Source organism: Triticum urartu, chromosome 6A, assembly GCF_056163025.1.
Source record: "Triticum urartu cultivar PI428250 chromosome 6A, HENAU_Tu73, whole genome shotgun sequence".
Lineage (NCBI taxonomy): Eukaryota > Viridiplantae > Streptophyta > Magnoliopsida > Poales > Poaceae > Triticum > Triticum urartu.
In genome coordinates, this window is record NC_141878.1 from 475,736,015 (window position 1) to 475,756,709 (window position 20,695).

Below are 20,695 nucleotides of genomic sequence, written 5' to 3' on the forward strand. Positions count from 1 at the left end.
AAAACATTTTGTGCCACATCAGTAGATGCACGGACATCACAACAGGCATGCTGATTGGATAAACATTTGAACCTAGCTATTATGAAGGAAATTTTGTATTGACAACAATTTTAGATAGCAGGAGACGCCTAGTCTGCTCTGCCTCTAGTAACTTATTTCTGGCTTCTTCCATCTCTTCTTTGGCTTGGGTGAAGAGAGCATATGATTGCTCTTTCTGCTTCTTCAGGAACTCAGCCACATTCTCAAGGGCTGCTGCACGCTTTCTTTCAGCCTTTACTAATGCCACGAGGACACGAATAGCTGGCGACTCCACCTGGCTTGTGTGTAATCCAGCAGCATCTCGGAATTTCCACCTTGTGTCTAATCCAACATCATTAGGGAACTGGCACCTTGTGTGTAATCCAGCCTCATTTTGGAAACATGATCTCGAGGTTGACCATACTTCCCTCCTCGCAGGAACTGCATCCTGACGTGAAGTTACTTCTTTTTTAGATCAATACTCAGAGCAACCTAGATCCATTTAGTAGAAGCCGGATAAACAGAACTCGGAGAAGTGAATTCAAAAGGAAATAAATAAATAAAATCAGACTACAAGGTAAGAACACCCACTTCCTACATCAAGCTAAAACGAAAGCATTAGGACGATTAAGACTCTTCTTATTACACATCGAAGAACACCACGCTTAAGAGAAACACAAACTACAACATATACACATCGAAGAACACGAGGCTACACGAAAGTAATTGAAAGGGTGTTACTTACCAAAGCTCTTTTTACTGGTTCGGTGCAACTCCTCTTTAACTTGCCACACTCCTTGAAGATGTCCCGAATATCCCGTGTTTGGTCTTCATTGCTCCTCTGCATGTTCGCACTCGTGGTTTTAAAATCTCAACATGGCAAGAAAAATATACTACTAGTAATACTCGTGCATCTTGTGGGCAACATTAAAGCACTCGTCTGCCATGTTAGAGCATCTCCAACAGAATCGCAACGCACGGCGCTTTAAAAAAGCATTTACAGTGCTGAGATCGAGAAGTAGATACTAGAGAGTAGAGGATAGTTCTCCGCATATATAGATAAAAAAGATAATTCAACTACTCCTTGTCGTCCGACTCCTCCTCAGTGATGTCCTCCTCCGATGTCTTACTGGAGTCGTGAAGATACTGATCGTCGTCGGATTCCCAGGGCGACGCTGCTCCTAGCCTCATGTTGAATTGAGCATCCGCTTTTCGCCTACGCTTGTCCTCGCGATAGGCGGCTCGCTCCGCCCTCCTCTTATCCCTCTCCGCCCTCCTATGCGTGTAGAACTCACGCTCGTTGATGTTGTCCCGCGGGAAGTGTTGGCGCCACAGCGCCATGGCTTCCTCGTCCATCTCGGCGATGCCGAGATGGTGCTCCCGCCTCCGGTTGTCGCGACGATCCTCGTCGGTGCTAAGCCGCGGCAGAGGCGCGAGCTCCTGCGCCCGCTCCCGCGTTGGCACGTTGGGGAAGTTCAATGTTCTATGAGGCCACCGGAGGCGCCACACCGTCGCGTCGTACACGCGGGCAGCCTCGTTGGCGGTGTCGAAATTGCCGAGGCCAAGGCGCATCCCGCGGAACCGGATCTCGGCGGAGAAGCCGTCGGAGGGGCGCGCGCGGACGTCGCGGTATCCCCAGGTTTCCCGGCGACGCAACAGCATGGTGGCGCGGCGGCGGCGAGGCGAAAAAGAGCGGGGAGAGAGCGGTGGCGAGGCACAGAGCGGGGAGAGAGCGGTGGCAAGGCACAGAGCGGTGGGAGGGCGTTGGATTTTATAAAGCGCGCCGGGCGCCACGCGCCAAAACTAGCGCATGCCCGACTGCTTTTTCCCCCGCGCGCGATCCTTTCCCGACGTCTCTGCTATCTCTACTCTCTTCTATACTATTATATTTATTTTATATTTTATATTTTATATTTATCTCTACTACCTTTACTGTCTACTTTTTTTTCTCTATATTTTTTTTCTTGCAATATAGGCCGTCCGATTTATATCTGACAGATAGGAAGGAAACAAATGGGAATTTTGCAAAAAGATACCCATACCCCTCTCCAGATTTGCAAATAAGGCCTTCCCTCGTTCATCCTTTTCTCCCACAAGATAAACTACTCATACAAATGCATCTTGATGCGTGCAACGCATGGGCATCTTGTTAGTTCTAAAAACCTTTCCATCATTTGCCACACTACTGGTTGCAGATGAAAAACCTACCCAAGCACAGCGCGATATAGGAGCGACGCACAATTACAAGCTGATATTCTGTTGGACAATGGAGGCTATAACCAATTACTTTTACGGGAACAACAGCACCCAGGAAATTTGAAGGGTAGGTATGAACAAAATTGGAACTGCACATGTACTGCTAAGTGATTCAATACACACATTACCAATCGAGGAGGAGAACGATGGTCACAGTGGCCTCTGTGAGTCATGGTCGGCAACAGGAGTCAGTTCATTGTCCACGACAGTGGTACTTCTGCGCTTGGCATCGGCTTTCGGGAAGCAGATCCGAGACCGTGGAAGACGATGCCTGGGAAGAGGCTCCGTGTACGACGACGACGGTGGACCGGCTCCAGTGCGGCGTACGAGGTCGTCGATGAGGCAGATGCGCTGTGGTGGATGAGTGCGCCGATGTAAAGGGGAGGAGCACGAAGGCTGTGGTGCCTTGGAGAAGTCTATTTTGCAGTGGGGATAGAAAATGGGGAGTATTTAGGTGTACTACTCTGGGTGCCAGGGTGGGGTTGGCTGGGTAGGGTGAACCTGAAGTTACGAAAACATCCCCCTACCAAGCGTCATCCGTAGGCCTGTACCGAAGGCTATGATGGTAACTTCCCACTGATCGAATCAGGGTCGCAGGAGATTTTCCCGCCGACCTCAAAATTTTGTGACACTGGACTCCCCGTGTGGCGTGTTGAGTGATTCGGCTAAGCAACTACTGAGTAGTAGTAGTAAACTCTGCATATTAGGTTTGACAGAAGTCAAACTTCCTAAAGTTTGACCAAGTTTATAGAAAAATATAAACGTTTACCATAACAAATATGTATGATGTGAAAGTACATTCAGTAATGAATCTAATGGTATTTATTTGTTATTGTATATGTTAATATTTTTTGTTATAAGCTTTCTATGAGTTTACAAAACTTGACTTTGACCAATGCTAATACGCGGACTTAAATAAAAACTGAGGGAGTACACATTTGTTTTCTTAGTTTGCAGTGAACTAATCATTTGTTGAAATTGTGAAATAAATATATTAGGCTATTGACTTTGAATGTAATAGTCTATACAATTCAATAGTTACAATCATTGTCGAATCCCAAGATGTATACAAGGTCTATGGTACTTCACAACATGCTCAAACTCACATAATCCTAGTCAAATGAGAATCTAAATGCATTTCATAGTTATTACTTTGTAGGATGCAACAAAAACAACCATAACTCTACATCAGCCATTATAGAAGCAACATTTTGACATATCTCAATGTGTGAATGAAACATGTAGAGGGAGCTTTTGAAGATGGAGCAGATAGGGCACGAAAGATTGTATGTATGTGGATGAGAGAGTAGGAGACAAACCTAACGAGACAGAGAGAGAGATAGAGATAGAGAGAGAGAGAGAGAGAGAGGAAGAAGTTAGGCCTATGAGAAAGATGGATACATGTAATATACATGAGATGCGTGTGCATCTGGATTCTGAATACGTGGAAGGAGAAGAGACAACATGTTTGATGAGAGAGCTGGAAAAACATGGACGAGAGGGGAATGATCTCGCGGGTTGAGGGATTGACAATTTTCTGCAGGGGAGAGAGGGATTGTTAATTTTGTGCAAGAGAGAGAGAGGGAGGGTGGGGGAGGAGTCAGTCAGCCGTCGTCACATCACCCTGCTTCCAAATGACCCCGCATTCTGTAGCGCGGTGTGGTCGCAGACTTCGATCTGCTCAATGCCCTCTTTGAAGACTGAGGTGTTGTGCATGTTGGGGTGCAAAGAAGCACAAGCGAGAGTGGTCGCCGTATAACCTTGGATGCGGATGAATTGTTTGCTCAGGGGAGTGTGTGTGTGTGTGTGTGTGTGTGTGTTGTGCTGCGTGTGCCTCTGTGTGTGTGTGTGAGTGTGTGTGTGTGTGTCAGATATTGAGAGAAAACAAACCTAAGGAGAGAAATGGGTATTCACGAAGAGATTGTGCGGGCCTTGAGGCGGGCAGGGGCCGGGTGAGGGTGTCAAAATGTGCGCGTTGATGCATGTGTTGCATGCGACCATGCGAGGGACGGACGAATCGAGAGAGATGGTTGTTGTGTTACGGATGCTCCTCTCTATGTCTCTCTCTCCCTCTCTCTCTCTCTCACACACACACAAGTAAACTAGAAGACCGTTCTCTCATGTATACACAACCTATCGGCATATGTCTATGTCTCACTCATGCATGATCATTTGCACATTCACACCTCTCTATGTCTGTATCACACGCACACCGTCTCCACATTGCCCTTCCGTGACAACACAGATATGGACACATACACACGTTCTCTCTCAGTCACACACACAAAATCAATATTAAAAAAACTAGGGCGCACCTAAATCAGTATTAAATAAACACGAACTGGAGCTAAATTCAAATATATGGGAATATTGCAGCGTCAAGAACTTTCACAGGAAAAAAAAGTTGAGTAATATTCGAGGATTGTTTTCACACACACAAAAAGGTTCGGTGGATGTCCTTCGAGCGCGACACGGTGATGCACCGTTCGATCGACCGCGCGGCCACGGTTCACGCGCTTGCACAGGATTCCGTATCGTGGTTGTGGTACTAACTAATAAAAGCGCTGCCTAAGTCTAATGTTTATGTGTACTAGTACGGTTTTCTTTTAAGTTTGACCAACCTTATATATAAAACTAAAGTAAGCTCCCACACGCGCACTCATCAATATGCCACCGCCGCCGTTGCGCATGCCGGCGCCCGCCTGCTCCGGCCAACAATTTCTCGCCCATCACCACTGTGTCGCTGCCATCCCTGTGCCATGAAGCCGAAGGCTCGCCCGCTCACGTCATCTGCAGTCCCTCCTCGCGATGCCGCCATGCTGCCAAGCCCGTGAGCTGCTGGTGGAGCCGCGTCTATGCACGCAGCATACAAAGAGGAGGACGAGCGCGTGCTCTAGCACGCCGGCGAGGAGGAACTAGCGTGTCATTGTCGTCTCCGCCCGCACAGAGGAGGCGCGCATGGTGGCTGTCGCGGCGGAAGCCGGTCGCGCACGCGTCGAGCCCGCAAACTGGGTGCGGACGCAGAATCTACCTTCGAGACCTTGAATGCCACGTGGATCCTGCAATCTGAAGGAGCAATTTGGGTTAGTCGACTCATGTGAGCCGTTTGATGCAACACGGATGGCTAGATGGGCTTCTTCCACCTCTTCTACCATCTTCTTCCTTTGCTCCATCGAACTTATTTCACAAATCGACTGACCCAAATTATACTACTAGTACGAATGTATTAAATACAGTAGGAACACAGAGATACGAGCAGTAGTACCAACTGCAAGAAGAACAGTAGTAAGACATAGTACTAGTACTATTGTATGTACTAAAGAGTTCAAATAACGAGAAAGAACATAAACATAGTTCTGCTGGGGCCTTAGCACAACACACCCTTGAAAATAAACTAAGCAACTAGTCCGCTTGACACTGCAGTAGAACCAGCATGAGCGACGACACTGCCACCTACACGGAGTCCGAGTCCACGTCCTCGACTTCGTCCTCATCCCTCTTCCTCTTCCTCTTCGCCGACGCTTCTTTGCTTGAACCGGACACTGGGCTCTGCTTCTTCATCCAACCCTTGTAGATATTTAAACAAAGGTAGGCATCCATTGCTGCATACAGGATGTGATCGTCATCTAATGTCTTCGACTCCCATGCATGATGAAACTCGTGATGAGGTTTCTTCAGTTTAGCGTATGAAGGATCAATCATGGCTTCTACCAGGTTCATCATTGAAGGTTGAGAGGAGGACACCAAGGTTGCCTTCTGGAGATCGAAGGGCTGGCCTACAATGAGACCTATCCGAGCAGGACATCCATGTCGTTCTTAAAGCCTACAGTAATGAATTTCACTCTTTTGTCCTTGAGGAAGTTCTTAAAATCCTGGCACTCAACGTCGGCATGGCATATGTGGTAGACCAAGAAAACGTTATGTACACAAACCTGGATCACTGCGAGATTCTTCCTCTCTTCGTCCTTTAGATCCTTCTCTCGTCCCAGGATTGTGGTGTACTCAACATCTAGCCCAGCGACCCACTCATCCGTTGAACTGTTGAACATGCGTAGGAAGCGAGCAAGCCATGCTTTCACCGTCTCGGATCCACATGTGTAGATGACGATGAACTGATCGCCGGTGATGGCTCTAACCTGGTACTCAGCGGCGACCATGGAGATTTCGGAGGCCATGGATTTTGGAGGAGGGTTAGGAGAAGTTGAACTGTTGTACCTCGCAAAAAAAACTGGGAGCGAATTAATGTGAAAGGATGGGACGACTAGGAGTGAACTGTTGTAAGGTAGAAGACGAGTAGGGCGTGCGAACGGCGTGGGGTTGCTGGCTTGCCCGGTGGATAAACGGCTGCAAACCCCCAAAGAGTTCTCGAGAACTATGCGGGACCCACTAGATGTCATGTCTACTAGACCCATATCGTAAGCCTGACGGTATAGCTTCTTCCTGTTTGCACGCCATGCCGGTGCGTGGATGTAACTTCACATAATAAGTCATCTTGCATGCAGGAAGCCCGTTCCCTGCACCGTTCCCTGCAGGAAGCCCGTTCGTCTCCAAATCTTTTCCTCTCCATGTGTGGAAACAATATGCCTGCCAAACTCTCCTTGTTCCTCCGGCGGTCCCACCACTCCACCCCGTGTGAAAAAATTTGCATGCATGACTCTCCTTCCCCACGCTCGTCCAATCCGTTGTGACCAACAATATTTCCACCCCTTTGCTCCCCCGTAATTTACTCCAACAAATATGCCCACGTAGCTGTTACTTAACTGCAGGTGCATTGGGTCACTGACATATGGGCCCAACAGGTGTCTGGCCCACATGTCAGTGACGCAACTGGACCTGCAGTTAAGTCAGTGCAGCTCAGTCCATATCTTACGTAGGTGTGCCATTGCTCGCTATAAATACTACGCCTCCCATGACATCGCTATCTCCTACCCCCCATGTTCACGTTCATCGCTATCGCCTCCCGCTCCCTCTCACGTCGACCACCATGGCATCGCCCCTCCCAAGCCCTAGGAGCCCCTCGCTACACCGCGCGGACGGTCACGCGTCGCCATTCCGTTCCTCGCCGCCACTAGTCGAGGAGGACGCGTCGGTGTTCCGCTCCTCGCCGCTAGCGACGCGTCGCCGTTCCGTTCCTCGCCGCCACTAGTCGAGGAGGACGTGTCGGCGTTCCGCTCCTCGCCGCTACATGACGCATCGCCGTTCCGTTCCTCGCCGCCACTAGTCGAGGAGGACGCGTCGGCGTTCCGCTCCTCGCCGCAACGCGATGCCTCGCCGTTCCGTTCCTCGCCGCCACTAGTCGAGGAGGACGCGTCGGTGTTCCGCTCCTCGCCGCGACGCGACGCCTCGCCGTTCCGTTCCTCGCCGCCACTAGTCGAGGAGGACGCGTCGGCGTTCCGCTCCTCGCCGCGACGCGACGCCTCGCCGTTCTGTTCCTCGTTGCCACTAGTCGAGGAGGACGCGTCGGTGTTCCGCTCCTCGCCGCGACGCGTCGAGGTGGACGCGTCGGCGTTCGCAATCTCGCCAGCACGCGCGCCGGAGGACGCGTCAGCTCCCCGCTACGAGGAGAACGCCGCACCGCCCGCCGAGCCCCCGGGCCTAGAGGAGCTTTCAAAAGAAATGGATGTCGCCTTGTGGGAGGCTTTGCCTCCAGCAGAGCGCGCCAAAATAGAGGCGGAGAAGAAGGCCGAGGAAGAGAAGCGCACCGCGAAACAAGCTGCCTGGGAGGCCTATGTTGCATCCGAGAGAGTCAGGCAATTGGCTCTTTGGCAGAAGGCTCGTGCGAGGGCCGTGAGGGTGGCGGAGGACGCCCGTGCCAACGCCCTGAGTGCAGTCGGGCCCAAGCGCCTCATCTACGCTTGGTGGTACGTGGACCAGGTGCACGCTTCCAGCAAGGAGGAGTACCTGTTGGCGCCGGATCACCACACCGGTGAGATCGCGCTCGCCCGCCGGCAAGCCGCCAATCAGCACCTCGCGAGTTGCGAGGCTAAGGAAGAGGCGTTGTGTCGGCGCGCTGGGAAACGGCCGCACACCAGGGCACTCGTGGCGCGCCGCAAGCGCTCCTGGGAGCGCCATGGCTTTTAGGAGGAGTATAATTTTTGTTTCGTAAGGCGATCTCATTAGTTTTGGGACACAAATGATAAATCCCGAACGTTCACGAATTTTTAGCGTCCTTAATTAAGTATGTAAAAGGGAAAGTTTGGAAACCTTGTGTATTCGTATGCATTTTGCAAGTTCGTACATATAGCACAAACTTTACTATATACTATCGCACTACACGTCTCTCTCGATATATGCTTCCAGACTGTGCTACTCCCTCCGTCCAGGTGAATAAGTCATCTTTGGTTGTGCACCGTGACCAAGAAGGAGGGAAGACTTATACACCCAGACGAAGGGAGTACTACTATTACTTATGTACGTGCAAATGCACGTTTTAACATTACGATGTGGTTTTTGTAAAACTAGAAAAACAACACTAGTCAAGCTTGTGAAACGATTCAATGCTAAACAAATGCAAAAATTCTCGTTTGATTGTTTACTTTTAGATTCCTTCTCTATGGTTATTTCTCTGTCGTACTTTGTACGGAGTATCTCACTGGTTGGAAAGGCATGCAAATTCCCAAACCGCTTCCTACACCCTGTATCAAATATTTTGCCTAACAAGTTGTGCCGTGCAATTGGAATTCCAACTTGAGTACTACTACTAGTAGGAGTACCAGGGGCCAGTTCTTTTAGGCTTCTAGATTAGTAATCCCATAACTACTACCTCCGTCCTGGTTTATTGGTCCCCTTTGTAATCTGTGTCAAATTTTGATCATAAATTTAACTAATGAAATCTTAGTGCATGTCACATGCACCACTCCATCTGTCTAGGTGAGTAAGTCATCTTAGGCTATGCACCGTGACCAAGGAGGAGGAGAAAACGAGAAATGCTAATGCTTATTTGCTAATTAATAGTATTGCATGCAATGAACTAACCACTCCATGTTGTGTTTGATATCTCAAGTCATTAAAAGCATGCACACTCTTTATCTCTTATTGGTTTATATGTCAAGAAACAAGAACCGAGGTTGAAGTTAATGCACCGCGCCTAAGTGTTTTGTGACTATTTGGTTTTCGTAAGATGACTTACACACCTAGACGTAGGGATTACAATGGTGAGGAATAAACCAGTTAAATCTTTGGTCAAAATTTAGCACAAATTACAATGGTGAGGAATAAACCAGGACGGAGTAGTAGTTTAGAAGCCTAAATAAATGAGTGAGGCGCCTTATAGTTACTCTCCACTGTGACTAGTCTTGTGGGAAAAGCCGGGGAAGCCGCCAAAAGAACTGGCCCTAGGAGTAGTAGCTAGGGATCGAGTGTGTGAGGTGAACCGGAGAAAGTAAATGCAGAGAGATGAAATGCAAAAAGACGGAGGGATGTGATGGTTGCTTGTTCGTTTATTTTACCAGGCCACTTATTACTTGGAGTGGTTGGGTTTTGTGATATGACGGCTTTACTGCCGCGCCACGAGCGGGGTGAGAGGTGAGACTCCCATGCAGCGCCGCCCTCTACACTTGTACTACATTGGTCGTGGTTTATTAGTCCCCCATTGAATTTGACTAAAGATTTAACTGACAAAATGTTAGTGCATGTCAACAAAAACTATATCGTTGGATTCGTATTTGAACATAGTTTTGAATGATATAATTTTCGGTGACATGCATCAGCATTTATTGTACTATATATAATGTTAGTTCAATTTTTGGTCGTACTAATCTATAGTAGTAAGGTGCCCGTGCGTTGCACCGAAGAGTGAAATGCATTGATCAGGGAGTTGTTTATTTTGACAAAGGATGTGGGGGGTCATCTCATGTGTAACGGGTATCGATAGGTTTCTTCGGATATTATTTCATCTCTAGAGCTCACAAACATCCGGGTGAAATAGATAAAAAGGTATCTTTTGCAAACAAAAGCGTTCAACTGTTCAACCTGCATCCAAAACTTGTGAAGAAATAACACTTATTGTGCTTTGCAATAAATGATCTTTAAGAATTAGTTTTCGAGTATCGATTGTTATACATGTTGGCTACAGATGACATGGCACTTTCTTATAGTCAACAGTTGGCTATACTATTAAGTAATATTAACCATGCCCTTATACACCTAGAGGGAGGGATTAAATCAGGATGACTTGCAAGCGGGCAGAGGAGATGTAAGAAATGGTTCATCGTAAGTCTTTCACCAGTACTGTAGTAAAAATTCATACATGGAAGATTCTAGACTAAACCATAAACAGATACACTTTTATTTATGCGCGATACTCCAATAGAGCAAGATCCTGCATGGAAGTCTGCTTAGACAGCAGATTACATTGAGTGAAGACTAATGATCAACATTTAACTTGATAATGCGTATGTCCAGGTGAACCTCCTTGGAGTCCCCGTGCACCGCGTCGGCGGGTAAAGGATGCCATGGGTTTTCCAAGTCCACATTGGCGGGGTAGTCCCAGCTCCCCAAAGTCCAAGTCCGTTCGATGAGGCCGGTGTCGCCGCCCACGCGACCCGGAGGGGTAGTAACACTGACCACGCACCCGTACATCAGCCTCGTGTCAGTGTCAGCTTCAGCGGCGTTGCCCCTGACGCACATTACAGAGACGGGTCGGCGGCCTGCGCGGGCCTCGCCGGTGCCCACGATCAAGAGGAAGACGCTGCCGTCCTCCTCCGAGACTAGCAGGCGGCGGTGATCCTCCAGCGACTCCGGCATGGTGAACGGGTAGCACGTCTCGGACTTGATGTTCTCCGCCAAGGGCCAGCAGTGACCGCTGCACGCATCCGTGAGGTGATGCACCATGTCCGCCGGCGAGCCAAAAAACGGCATCGGGCACTCATAGCAGTGGACGAAGGGCTCCTTGGAGGCATCGACCAGGCCGTCCATGAAACAGGAGTGGCTGTAGGGGACGTTGCGCCAGTTGAATATATGAGCAAGTTACTACGAGATTTAATCTGAATAAGCACAAAATAAATCATGACGGCTATAACAGAGATGAAACTAATCATGTGGACTAGCATAGTAGTAGGATACAGAGTAGAAACATGAATTCTACCACGATTTCGAACAGGAAGGACAGAAACACATACGGTGCAACGGGAGCAGCACCATTGGCGTTCAGGTTGTCGCCCATGTCCAAACACCACGTAGACACGGTCTTTGAGCATGGTTCGTAGTCGTTCCATGCTCGGCAATTGAAGTTTGTAACTATTTTAGATTAGAATATACTACTCCTCCGGTGCCAGTAGTAGAGCAGAGTCCTACTCTACTACTCTACTCAAGCAAGTTAGGGCATAGCACTGTAGGGAGTACCAGTACTGTGATCACTCAAGCAAGTTGTCTGGCATCGACATGACCCTACGCTGCGGGTATGTGTCTCGTAAGTCAAGCGGCGTGCTGTAGTCATCATCACATGTCCACTTCCCGCAGCACATATTCGCTTCTCCATCTTTGTCCGCACATAATCTCGTACAATCTTCCATCCCCGCTAAGGCTCCTCCCCCCTCGTCCGAAACCCAAGCATTAACAATGGCAGAACTGAGCAGCGTCCGCCGAATGAGTGGCTAGAATTCGCTCCCCACAGAGGTAATCAAGCTCATTGTTTCGCATGTGGACAATCTTAGTACCATGTCGCTCGCCGCGTGCTCGTTGGGGCTGTACCGTTTACTCAAAGCCCTCGGGCTGGAGCTTTTTAAGCCAGCTCCTTGCTTGATGATGCCTCCTGATCTTCAGAAATGGCGTGTCACGCAGCATAACGATCATAGGGTGGTGAGCATCAATTCCCTTGACTATGATCCGATCCCTGTCAGCCTCAACTACATTAACGGTATGTACTGGGTCGGCATGAACACGTCTTGGATGGTCCTCATCGACGGTCGCGGCAGCTGGATGCTCGTGGAGGTCTACACTCGGCGATTGATCCCCCTTACTTTGATTAACACTGCACTGCTATGCCACCGCGGCCCAGAATACTCGGAATCTTACAGTAGCCAACATGATACCAAGTTTGATTTGCTCAAGGTTGTAATCTGCCATGTGCCCACAAGATCTGCGGATTATAAAGACTCCAGGCTAATTGCGTTCTTCAACCGCGGTCTTGCCTATCTGACAGGTCACTGCGGTAAGTGGATATATCTGCACGTTCATCGCAGGATCATACATCCTCCATGGTTTTCTGATGCCATTGAACACAAGGGCTTCATTTACGTTGTCGACTCCTTCTCTGGCTAGACGTATTGTTTGCCTACTCTAGTCATCACTACAAACGGCTGTTACAGCAGTATGTTACTTTCCTATGATATCATGATGGCTTGCTTATATTACTATCAACATTTGCTGAAAAAATATTCATGCTCATAACATGCTGTTCTTAAGATTGACTAAATCAAGAGCCCTTTTTTATTTGACTCCAACTTGATATGATGTTGTAGGCCGCCTAGTGTCCCTACCCTTCCTAATCCCAGAACCTTTCAAGGAAAAGCGGCATGGCAGTTGCAGGTGGTTCCTGGCTCGATCAGACGACGTCGAAAGATTGATGATCGTTCGCACATATCGGATGTGTTGTTTCGCGGAATACAATCACAGTCACTGCAAGGTCTTTGAGCAGGATCCCAGCTTCTCTAGGCCTTCAGGAATTTTTGTCTAGAGGATGGTAAGTAGCCTTGGTACACGCTCTCTGTTTGTCGGACTGAATTATCTGATTAACCAGGAGATAACTGACGGCAAGGATCATGATGGCAGCGCAGTTTCGTTCATCACGCAAAACTGTGTGTACACAGTGTACCATGTGTCTCTGCATGCACCATACCCTGATATGTGCCGCCACGCTCTGTAGCCCAAAGTAGGAGAGAGGGTCGCAAGTATCAGACTTCGACCTGCTGGCTGGAGTTTCCCCCGTCAGGCACCCATCTGGTTCAAGCCGTCAGCCAATCTCCACAGCTTAATAAATAGTAACGCCTAACTGAGCCAGTTTGTTAGATTCATACACTTGGTGTAGTAGGATCTTTATTTAGTTTGATGCACTTGTTCTTTTTGGTAGCCCTTTTGTAATGATGGCTGATGTTTGGTTTGGAAGAGAGAGCTGCGTCTTCACTCTTCTGGCCTGCTTACTGCTTCTGTTGCACCCCTAGCCCTGGTTGTTGCTGCTGCTATTTTCAATGTACAATCAGTAGTATATTTCGTCTGTTGGTTGAATAAATGTGTTGTTAGAACGACAAACACAGTATTTTGGAAGTTGTTGCACAGTTTGATCCTTTAGTGCCCCGTACCGTACGTAGCGTATACTATTTTTCGTACGGAACACATTTTCCACTTGTTGATAACATGCAGCCCACTGATGAAGGCCCAATAGAGAAGCCCATAATTAACTGGAAGGGAGGCTCTCACATGAATCCAGCCCAGGTACATGCTCATGGCCCCCTAAACATAAATAAGTAAATAAATAAATAAATAAAACTAAATGCTCATGCACCAGTTCTTTGGGAAAATAGATAGCCTAGTATTTCTTTTTGAAGAATACCCAAGCTAGGCCTATTTGTTTTCTCCGAATTACTGGGCTACAAATCTTTCAAGATGAGGAGGGATGCATTCTGGCTTGGCTTAAGAGTATGGTCAATGTCTGTTAAAAGTAATATCAAAAGGGGTTGAAAATTCTAAAAAAATTATAGCAAATGGGATATAAGTTTCTTTTTTTGTTTTTGTTCTTCACTGATATCTTATACGTATTTTATTGGATTTAACATGGCATAGCACTAATTTATTTTAAAAAAAAATTTAGTATGGCTATTAATTTTTGGATTAAGAATATTTCGTTCCCTAGCAAAAATTTATGAATTTTCAAAATTTCCCACATATTTAGTTAATGTTTTGACCCTGGTACTGACCAGAAAATGGCCAACAATTCTAAAAATGGAAAACGGGCTGCAATAAATTCCATATGAATTAGAAAATGAGTAAAAATTATAAAAATAATAGCAAATGGGCTGTACACGCAACAGATTTCGAGGCTGACTTGTTTACACAAGGCTTTGTCAGTGACCACACGATTCTAGCAGCAGTGGCTGTTGGATGTCCATCCAACGGCCGACGTGCTTCTTAAATCTCTGATCTTCCTGCTCCAGCCGCCTAAACTAGCGCCAGCGGGACTGCCTGCTCCCTCCTCTTGTGGCCCGCTGTGATGCCGCGCAGGCTTCCCCCGCCCACCCTACTCCCTCCGCTGGCCTGGCCGTACACAATCAACTGCCTCCTTATTATGCGAAAAAAATGATTCCTCCCATTGACATCTGGGGCGCACCGGTTGGGAGGCTGACCTGTGGGCCTACTAAGTTGACGCGTACGCAAGGATTTTCAAGTTAGTCAACAAACAATTCTAGCAGCAGTAAACGTTGGATTTGAATTGAGCGGTCCTGCTGCTTCTTCAATCGCTGCTCTTCTTGCACCAGCCGCCCAAACCAGCGCCAAGGAGACCGCCTGCTCCTGCCTCCAGTGGCCGGTTGTGCTGCCGTTGAGGCCTCATCGCCCCTACTACTCCCACCGCTAGCCAGGCCCTGCGGCGACGGCAGCCTCACACCACAGCCGAACCAGTGAACCCTCGTACTCCTCTCCGTGTGGGCATCCACTACCGCGTCTTCCCCGGCTCCGCGTCGTCCCCTTCCTAGGCCTCACCGTCATCCACCGCCTTGGTGTTCTGGGCGCGGCATGGTCAACATGGTCAACGACATTCCATCGGAAGAGTACTGTACGTGGAGAGGCTGACAGCTAGGTCCACGGCCACAGCCCAGTTTTTTTGTGATTTGCCAGGTAAGTCGCTTTGTTAGGCCTGTTGGGCTGCAAATCTTTCAAGACGAGGAGAGCTTTCATTCGACTGGCCGAGAAAATGGCCCATCAGTAATGAGAAATGGGTTGTACATTTTTAAAACACATCAAACCAGCAATTAGTTTCAAATATCTTTTTTTTTTCATTTCGAGATTTTAAATTACATTAATTTTTATGAGTGGAGAATTTGTTGGATTTTATATTGATATACATTTATTTTTAAAATCAGTTCGAATGTGAGTCGAAATTTTGGGATTAAAAACAGTTCGGACCGCACCGAAATATGCAAAATTTCGTATAATTTTTTAACCGTGGCCACAATATGGGCTGTAATGCTAACAAAAAGAATATGGGCTCCAAAAAACCTTAATAATTAGCAAATGGGCTGTAAATTATTAGAAATAATGGCAGATGGGTTGTATGCTGTTTTCCACAGATTTGAGGCTTTCCTAAAAAAAGGTTGACGCACAAGCAGTGACTGTTGGATAGCCATCCAACGGCCGTCGTGCTTCTTCAATCTCTGCTCTTCCTGCTCCAGCCGCTCAAACAAGCGCCGGCGGGACTACCTGCTCCCTCCTCCCCGCGGCCGGCTCTGCTGCCGCGCAGGCCTCACCGCCCCACCATACTCCCATCGCTGGCCTAGCCATCCCTCTACTCACCCACACCTGCTGTTATTCTCCGGTGACGGCAGACGAACCAGTAAATCCTCGTACAGTCGTACTCCCCTCCGTGTGGGAAACAACTGTCGAGTCTTCCCTGCCTCCGTGTCGTTCCCTTCCTAGGCCTCGCCATCGTCCACCACCCTGGTGCTCTCGGCGCGGCCTGGTCAACATGGTCAACGACCGACATGCATCTGAAGTGGACTGTACGTGGAGAGGCCGACAGCTGGGTCCACGGCCGCAAACAAGGAAATGCCTCCTTATTATGCGCAAAATAATGATTCCTCCACCTGACATCAGGGACCCACCGAAAGGGCCTCTGTATTTTGCGAAGAAAATGTTACCGCCGCTGATAGCTCGGACCCACCAGCTATATCTTCGCACACAAGGAAGTGCCTCCTTATTACGCACAAGAAAAATGAATACTCCCCCTGTTAGCTGGGACCCAGTATAGTGGCAGGCTGACTTGTGGGCCTACTAAGTTGACTGGGATGGAGGGCTTTGTCAACTTAGTCAATATGCACGATTCTAGCTACAGTGAGTGTACGATGTCCATTCAACGGCCGTAGTGCTTCTTCAACCTTTGGTCTTCTTGCTCCAGCCGCCCAAACCAGCGCCGGTCGAGCCTCGTGCTCCTGCCTCCCGTTGCCGGCTGCGATGCGGGGGAGGCCTCACCACCCCCTACTACTCCCACCGCTGGCCAGGCCATCCCTCTACTCACCCACACCCCCTGTTATTCTGCAGAGACGGCAGCCTCACACCACAGTGAACCAATGAACCCTCGTACTCCTCTACGCATGGCCATCCACTGAGGCGTCTTCCCCGGCTCTGCGTCGTCCCCTTCCTAGGCCTCACCGTCGTCCACCGCCCTGGTGCTCTTGGCGTGGCCTGGTCAACGTGGTCAAGGAACGGCTTCCATCAAACGTGGACTGTACGTGGAGAGGCTGACAGCTGGGTCCACGGCCGCAGCAAGGAAGTGCCTCCTTATTACGTGCAAAATAATTATTCCTCCACCTGACAGCGGGGACCCACCAGACGGGCCACCGTATTTCGTGAAAAAAAACGTTTCCCCCTGACTGCTGGGACCCACCAGCTACATCTTCGCACGCAAGGAAGTGCCTGACAGTCGGGACCCACCTGGTCGAAGCGTACGTAGCGTTGTCATTCTGGTCGCGAACGTGTACGTACATATATACTGGTGGATGTAGAGGCGCGCACGTGTCGTAGTAGAGGCGCGCACGTAGCATGTACACGTACGTACAGCGGCCAGGGTGCAAGAAAGAAAATACGGCCACGTATGTGTACATACGGGCGGGGTCTCGAACGCCTACTCACGCATACGTACGGCCAGGGCTCATGTACATGGCTGGGTCGGATAGGAGAAACAACATTGTCGTCGTGTTCATGATGAGGCAACGGAATGCGTCGTGTTCATGGGGAGGCAACGGAATGCGTCGTGTTCATGGGGAGGCAACGGAATGCATCGTGTTCAGCGGGAGGCAATGGAACGCATGGGAGCCAACCAGCTGGGTCAGAACAGAATGTGTGGTCGTGTTCATCGGGAGGGCTTGGATGGAACAGGCGATGGAAACGAGGCCTGACGTACCGCAAAACGGAGGAAACGGACCTCCTACGTTCGGAACGGGGTCCTGTTGATCGGGAGGGGTGTGGCGTACCGCAAAACGGAGGAAACGGACCTCCTACGGTCGAAACAGGGGTCCTGTTGATCGGGAGGGGTGTGGTGTACTGCAAAATGGACGAAACAGACCTCCTACGGTCGAAACGGGGGTCCTGTTCATCGGGAGGGGTGTGGCGTACCGCAAAACAGACGAAATGGACCTCCTACGGTCGAAACGGGGGTCCTGTTCATCGGGAGGGGTGTGGCGTACCGCAAAACGGGTCTCCACGGGATACTGTTCATCTCCACCATCGACCTCCTCCAGCCTCCACGGGCTACCGTCGACCTCCTCCAGCCTCCACGGGCTCCTGTTCATCCAACCTCCACCGCGCGCTACTCCACCGGCTACTGTTCAACCACCCCTCCACGGGCACCCCTCCACCGTCTACTATTCATCCAGCCCTCCACACCATGGGGTCCTGTTCAACCACCCCTCAACCGTCTACTGTTCATCCAGTCCTCCACACCATGGGGTCCTGTTCATCCAGAGGCAACGCCACCGCTCACTGTTCATCCAACCCCCCCGCAACGCTCACTGTTCATCCAATCGATCGGCTTCAGTTAGCAGCAGTAGCGAAGGAATCGCTCGATCGAGTTCAGTTAACAGCCATCGATCGATCGCTCGAGTTCAATAACACGTAGCCTGCAGTGCAATCGCTCGGGTTCAGTTAGAGCCCAACGCCTCGCTCGGGTTCAGTTAGAGCCAACGCCTCGCACACACGCGCGTACGTGTACGAGAGAAACGCGCATCGCTCGGCCCCCGACCTCCCACCGTAACCGGGAACTCCCCGAAATTTTCCTCCCCCTCACTTCTACCACGGTTTTTTCCGTCATGGACGGCCCAAAGAATGTCATGAAGCTGCGTCTCCGGCCCGCCCAGGATGAAAAGCCCATTTTATGTCATGATTTTTTGTCATAGAAGTAGGAGCCCACCACATCTATGATGATACCGGGTTTTGTCACAATTATCATCATAGAAGTGTCATATGTATGACAGAAATTTTTTTCGTTCGGCCCAAAATGTCACGGATGTGTCTTTTTTTTGTAGTGTCACTTACGCACTGCTTATCTCTATTTTCTTGAATGACACGTGCACCTTGATGCTATATGTCAAGCGTGTTGGCAAATGGATGAACAAAGCTCATGTAAAAAAGAGTGGAAAAACATAGGGCCTGTTTGGTTCCCAGCCTAAGGTTGCCACGTCTAACCTTAGTCATGCCACAACATCTTAGATATGTGTTTGGTTCATTGCCACACTTGTGGCTTGCCACACTTCTCTAGTTATATGGTCCATATGTCATACGCTCAATTTTTTGCCAAATCTTGCCCCACTTGTGGTGGCCATAGCCACACTTTTTGTGGCAGCCAAACTTTGCCTAAGGTTAGTTGTGTCAAAGGGGCTGTTTGGTTCTGGGTCTAGCATTGCCACACTTTGCCACACATTTTTGCCAAGCTTGCCTAAGGTTAGTTCATCAAAATGAGAGCCACAAGTTGGCAAGCCTAAGGGAATCTTGCCTTATTTTTTGTGTGTATGCCATTTGGGGTCCAAGTGTGGCTTGAACCAAACACTCACTTCATAGATTCTACGTGGTGTGGCCATGAACCAAACATCCTCATAGATTCCCGACGATTGAGAAGGAGCAAGGAACCTCGCGGTAGAGCATCTGCACTAATAATATTTTATATTACTCCCTCCGTCTAGGTGAATAAGTCATCTTTGGTTGTGCACCATGACCAAGAAGGAGGAAAAAAATAAGAGAACTTAATGTTTATTTACTAATTAATAGCATTGCATGCAATGAACTAACCACTACATGTCGTGTTTGGTTACATCATACCTAGATATCAAAAAATCAACCAATCATCTCCACAGTAGACCGGAAGAGTACGAAACACAGTAGCCCAGTGTAGTTACATCATACATGGCCAACCCACGCTATCACCATATTTCTTGGCCTCCGTGTGACACCTAGCTCTAGTAATCCACCAGCCCGTATCGCTTCTCGCTCCTCGTCTCCCTCAAAGTGCGGAGGGCTAGCGTTTTTGCCGTCTATTGAGGTCGGTTAACTCATCCCATGTTAGCGACATGCCAAGAGCATTCTAAAAAAATTATTGTACTCTATTGTTATGCGAAGAAGAGGAAGCGCTTTGATCGATGGACCAAACGAGACAAGCGTGTCGTGCCGTGAGTGGGTCTAGTTTCTCGTTTTGAACTTGTTCGGTGTAGTAGTAACACTTGGTTTTGACTATTGATAAGATTTTATATACGGCCTAATGTATTCTTCGAGGATGCCTTTGACTATTGATATGATTTTATATAATTTGAAATTTATATCATTCGAAGATCCTTTCACGTTCCATTTTAAAAAAAGATCCTTTCACGTACGAATTTGACTGTGTGCTTTGAGCAACTTGCATGTCCTATGCTGCCCCGGTTTGGATACTCTAACTTAGCTAGAGGTTAGACTAACTCATGACAAACCCTGAACTAACTGTAGCCAAAGAGATGTTTGGATGACAGGATTAGATTGACAATAAATGCACTTGATGGAGAGAGAAAAGTGATTTTTCAGTGGGCCCAATGAGAACTATCTCCAAGTAGCACCTCTTGCGTGGGATAGTTTTTTTGGTGGGTTCGCTGCAACTTCCTCTGATTTAACCCTCATGTCTGGATACTTTAGGGCTATTTGAGCCCCAACTAGCTCAAACTAACTCTAACCCATGGATCCAAACAGGGCAAAATTTAGTCTCAGAAAACGCATTAAGCCCTATATACATGGACAGACGGAGTACATCATACTAGCAAACGCTCACCATTAGTAGTAGTTCATTGGTTGGTTTTGATTTTTGATTCAGTTTTTGTGCCGCTACCGTCCAATATTCGCGTGTGGTTGTTTCTAGAATAAAAAAAGGAGGTATGTAGTACTTAATGCGGGAAAGCTGAAGTGATGATTGCTTCGCCCAAGCAACTTACTACTCTGGGAATATGGGAGTACCAGCGGATTCAACGAACAGAGAAATGATGGTTGCTTTGTCTGAGCAACTTACTATGGCAAAGGTGGGGCTCTGTGATTTGGCTGGTCACTAGTCATTACTACTGCAGCGTAACGACTTGGGTGAATCTTTCCCTGTAGTTGCGCGCTGAATATTGTTGCATGGCAGGTGGAGCCGAATGAAGGATGTCCCACATGTTGGCGAAACGACGTTGAATTGTTTTTGGCATTTCTATCAATCCTTCAG

At 48.6% G+C, this 20,695-nt stretch overlaps 1 protein-coding gene across 1 annotated transcript; it reads right to left on the minus strand.

The window, feature by feature from the left end:
* Window positions 1-1,095: 1,095 nt before the first annotated feature.
* Window positions 1,096-1,680, minus strand: LOC125516850 (uncharacterized). The gene has a single exon (XM_048682145.1). The coding sequence runs from the start codon at window positions 1,678-1,680 to the stop codon at window positions 1,096-1,098; it is 585 nt and encodes a 194-aa protein (XP_048538102.1).
* Window positions 1,681-20,695: the final 19,015 nt, after the last annotated feature.

What these genes read in the sequence shown, in the direction of transcription:
- LOC125516850 (XM_048682145.1), bottom strand. Translation starts at nt 1,680, where the DNA reads ATGCTGTTGCGTCGCCGGGAAACCTGGGGATACCGCGACGTCCGCGCG.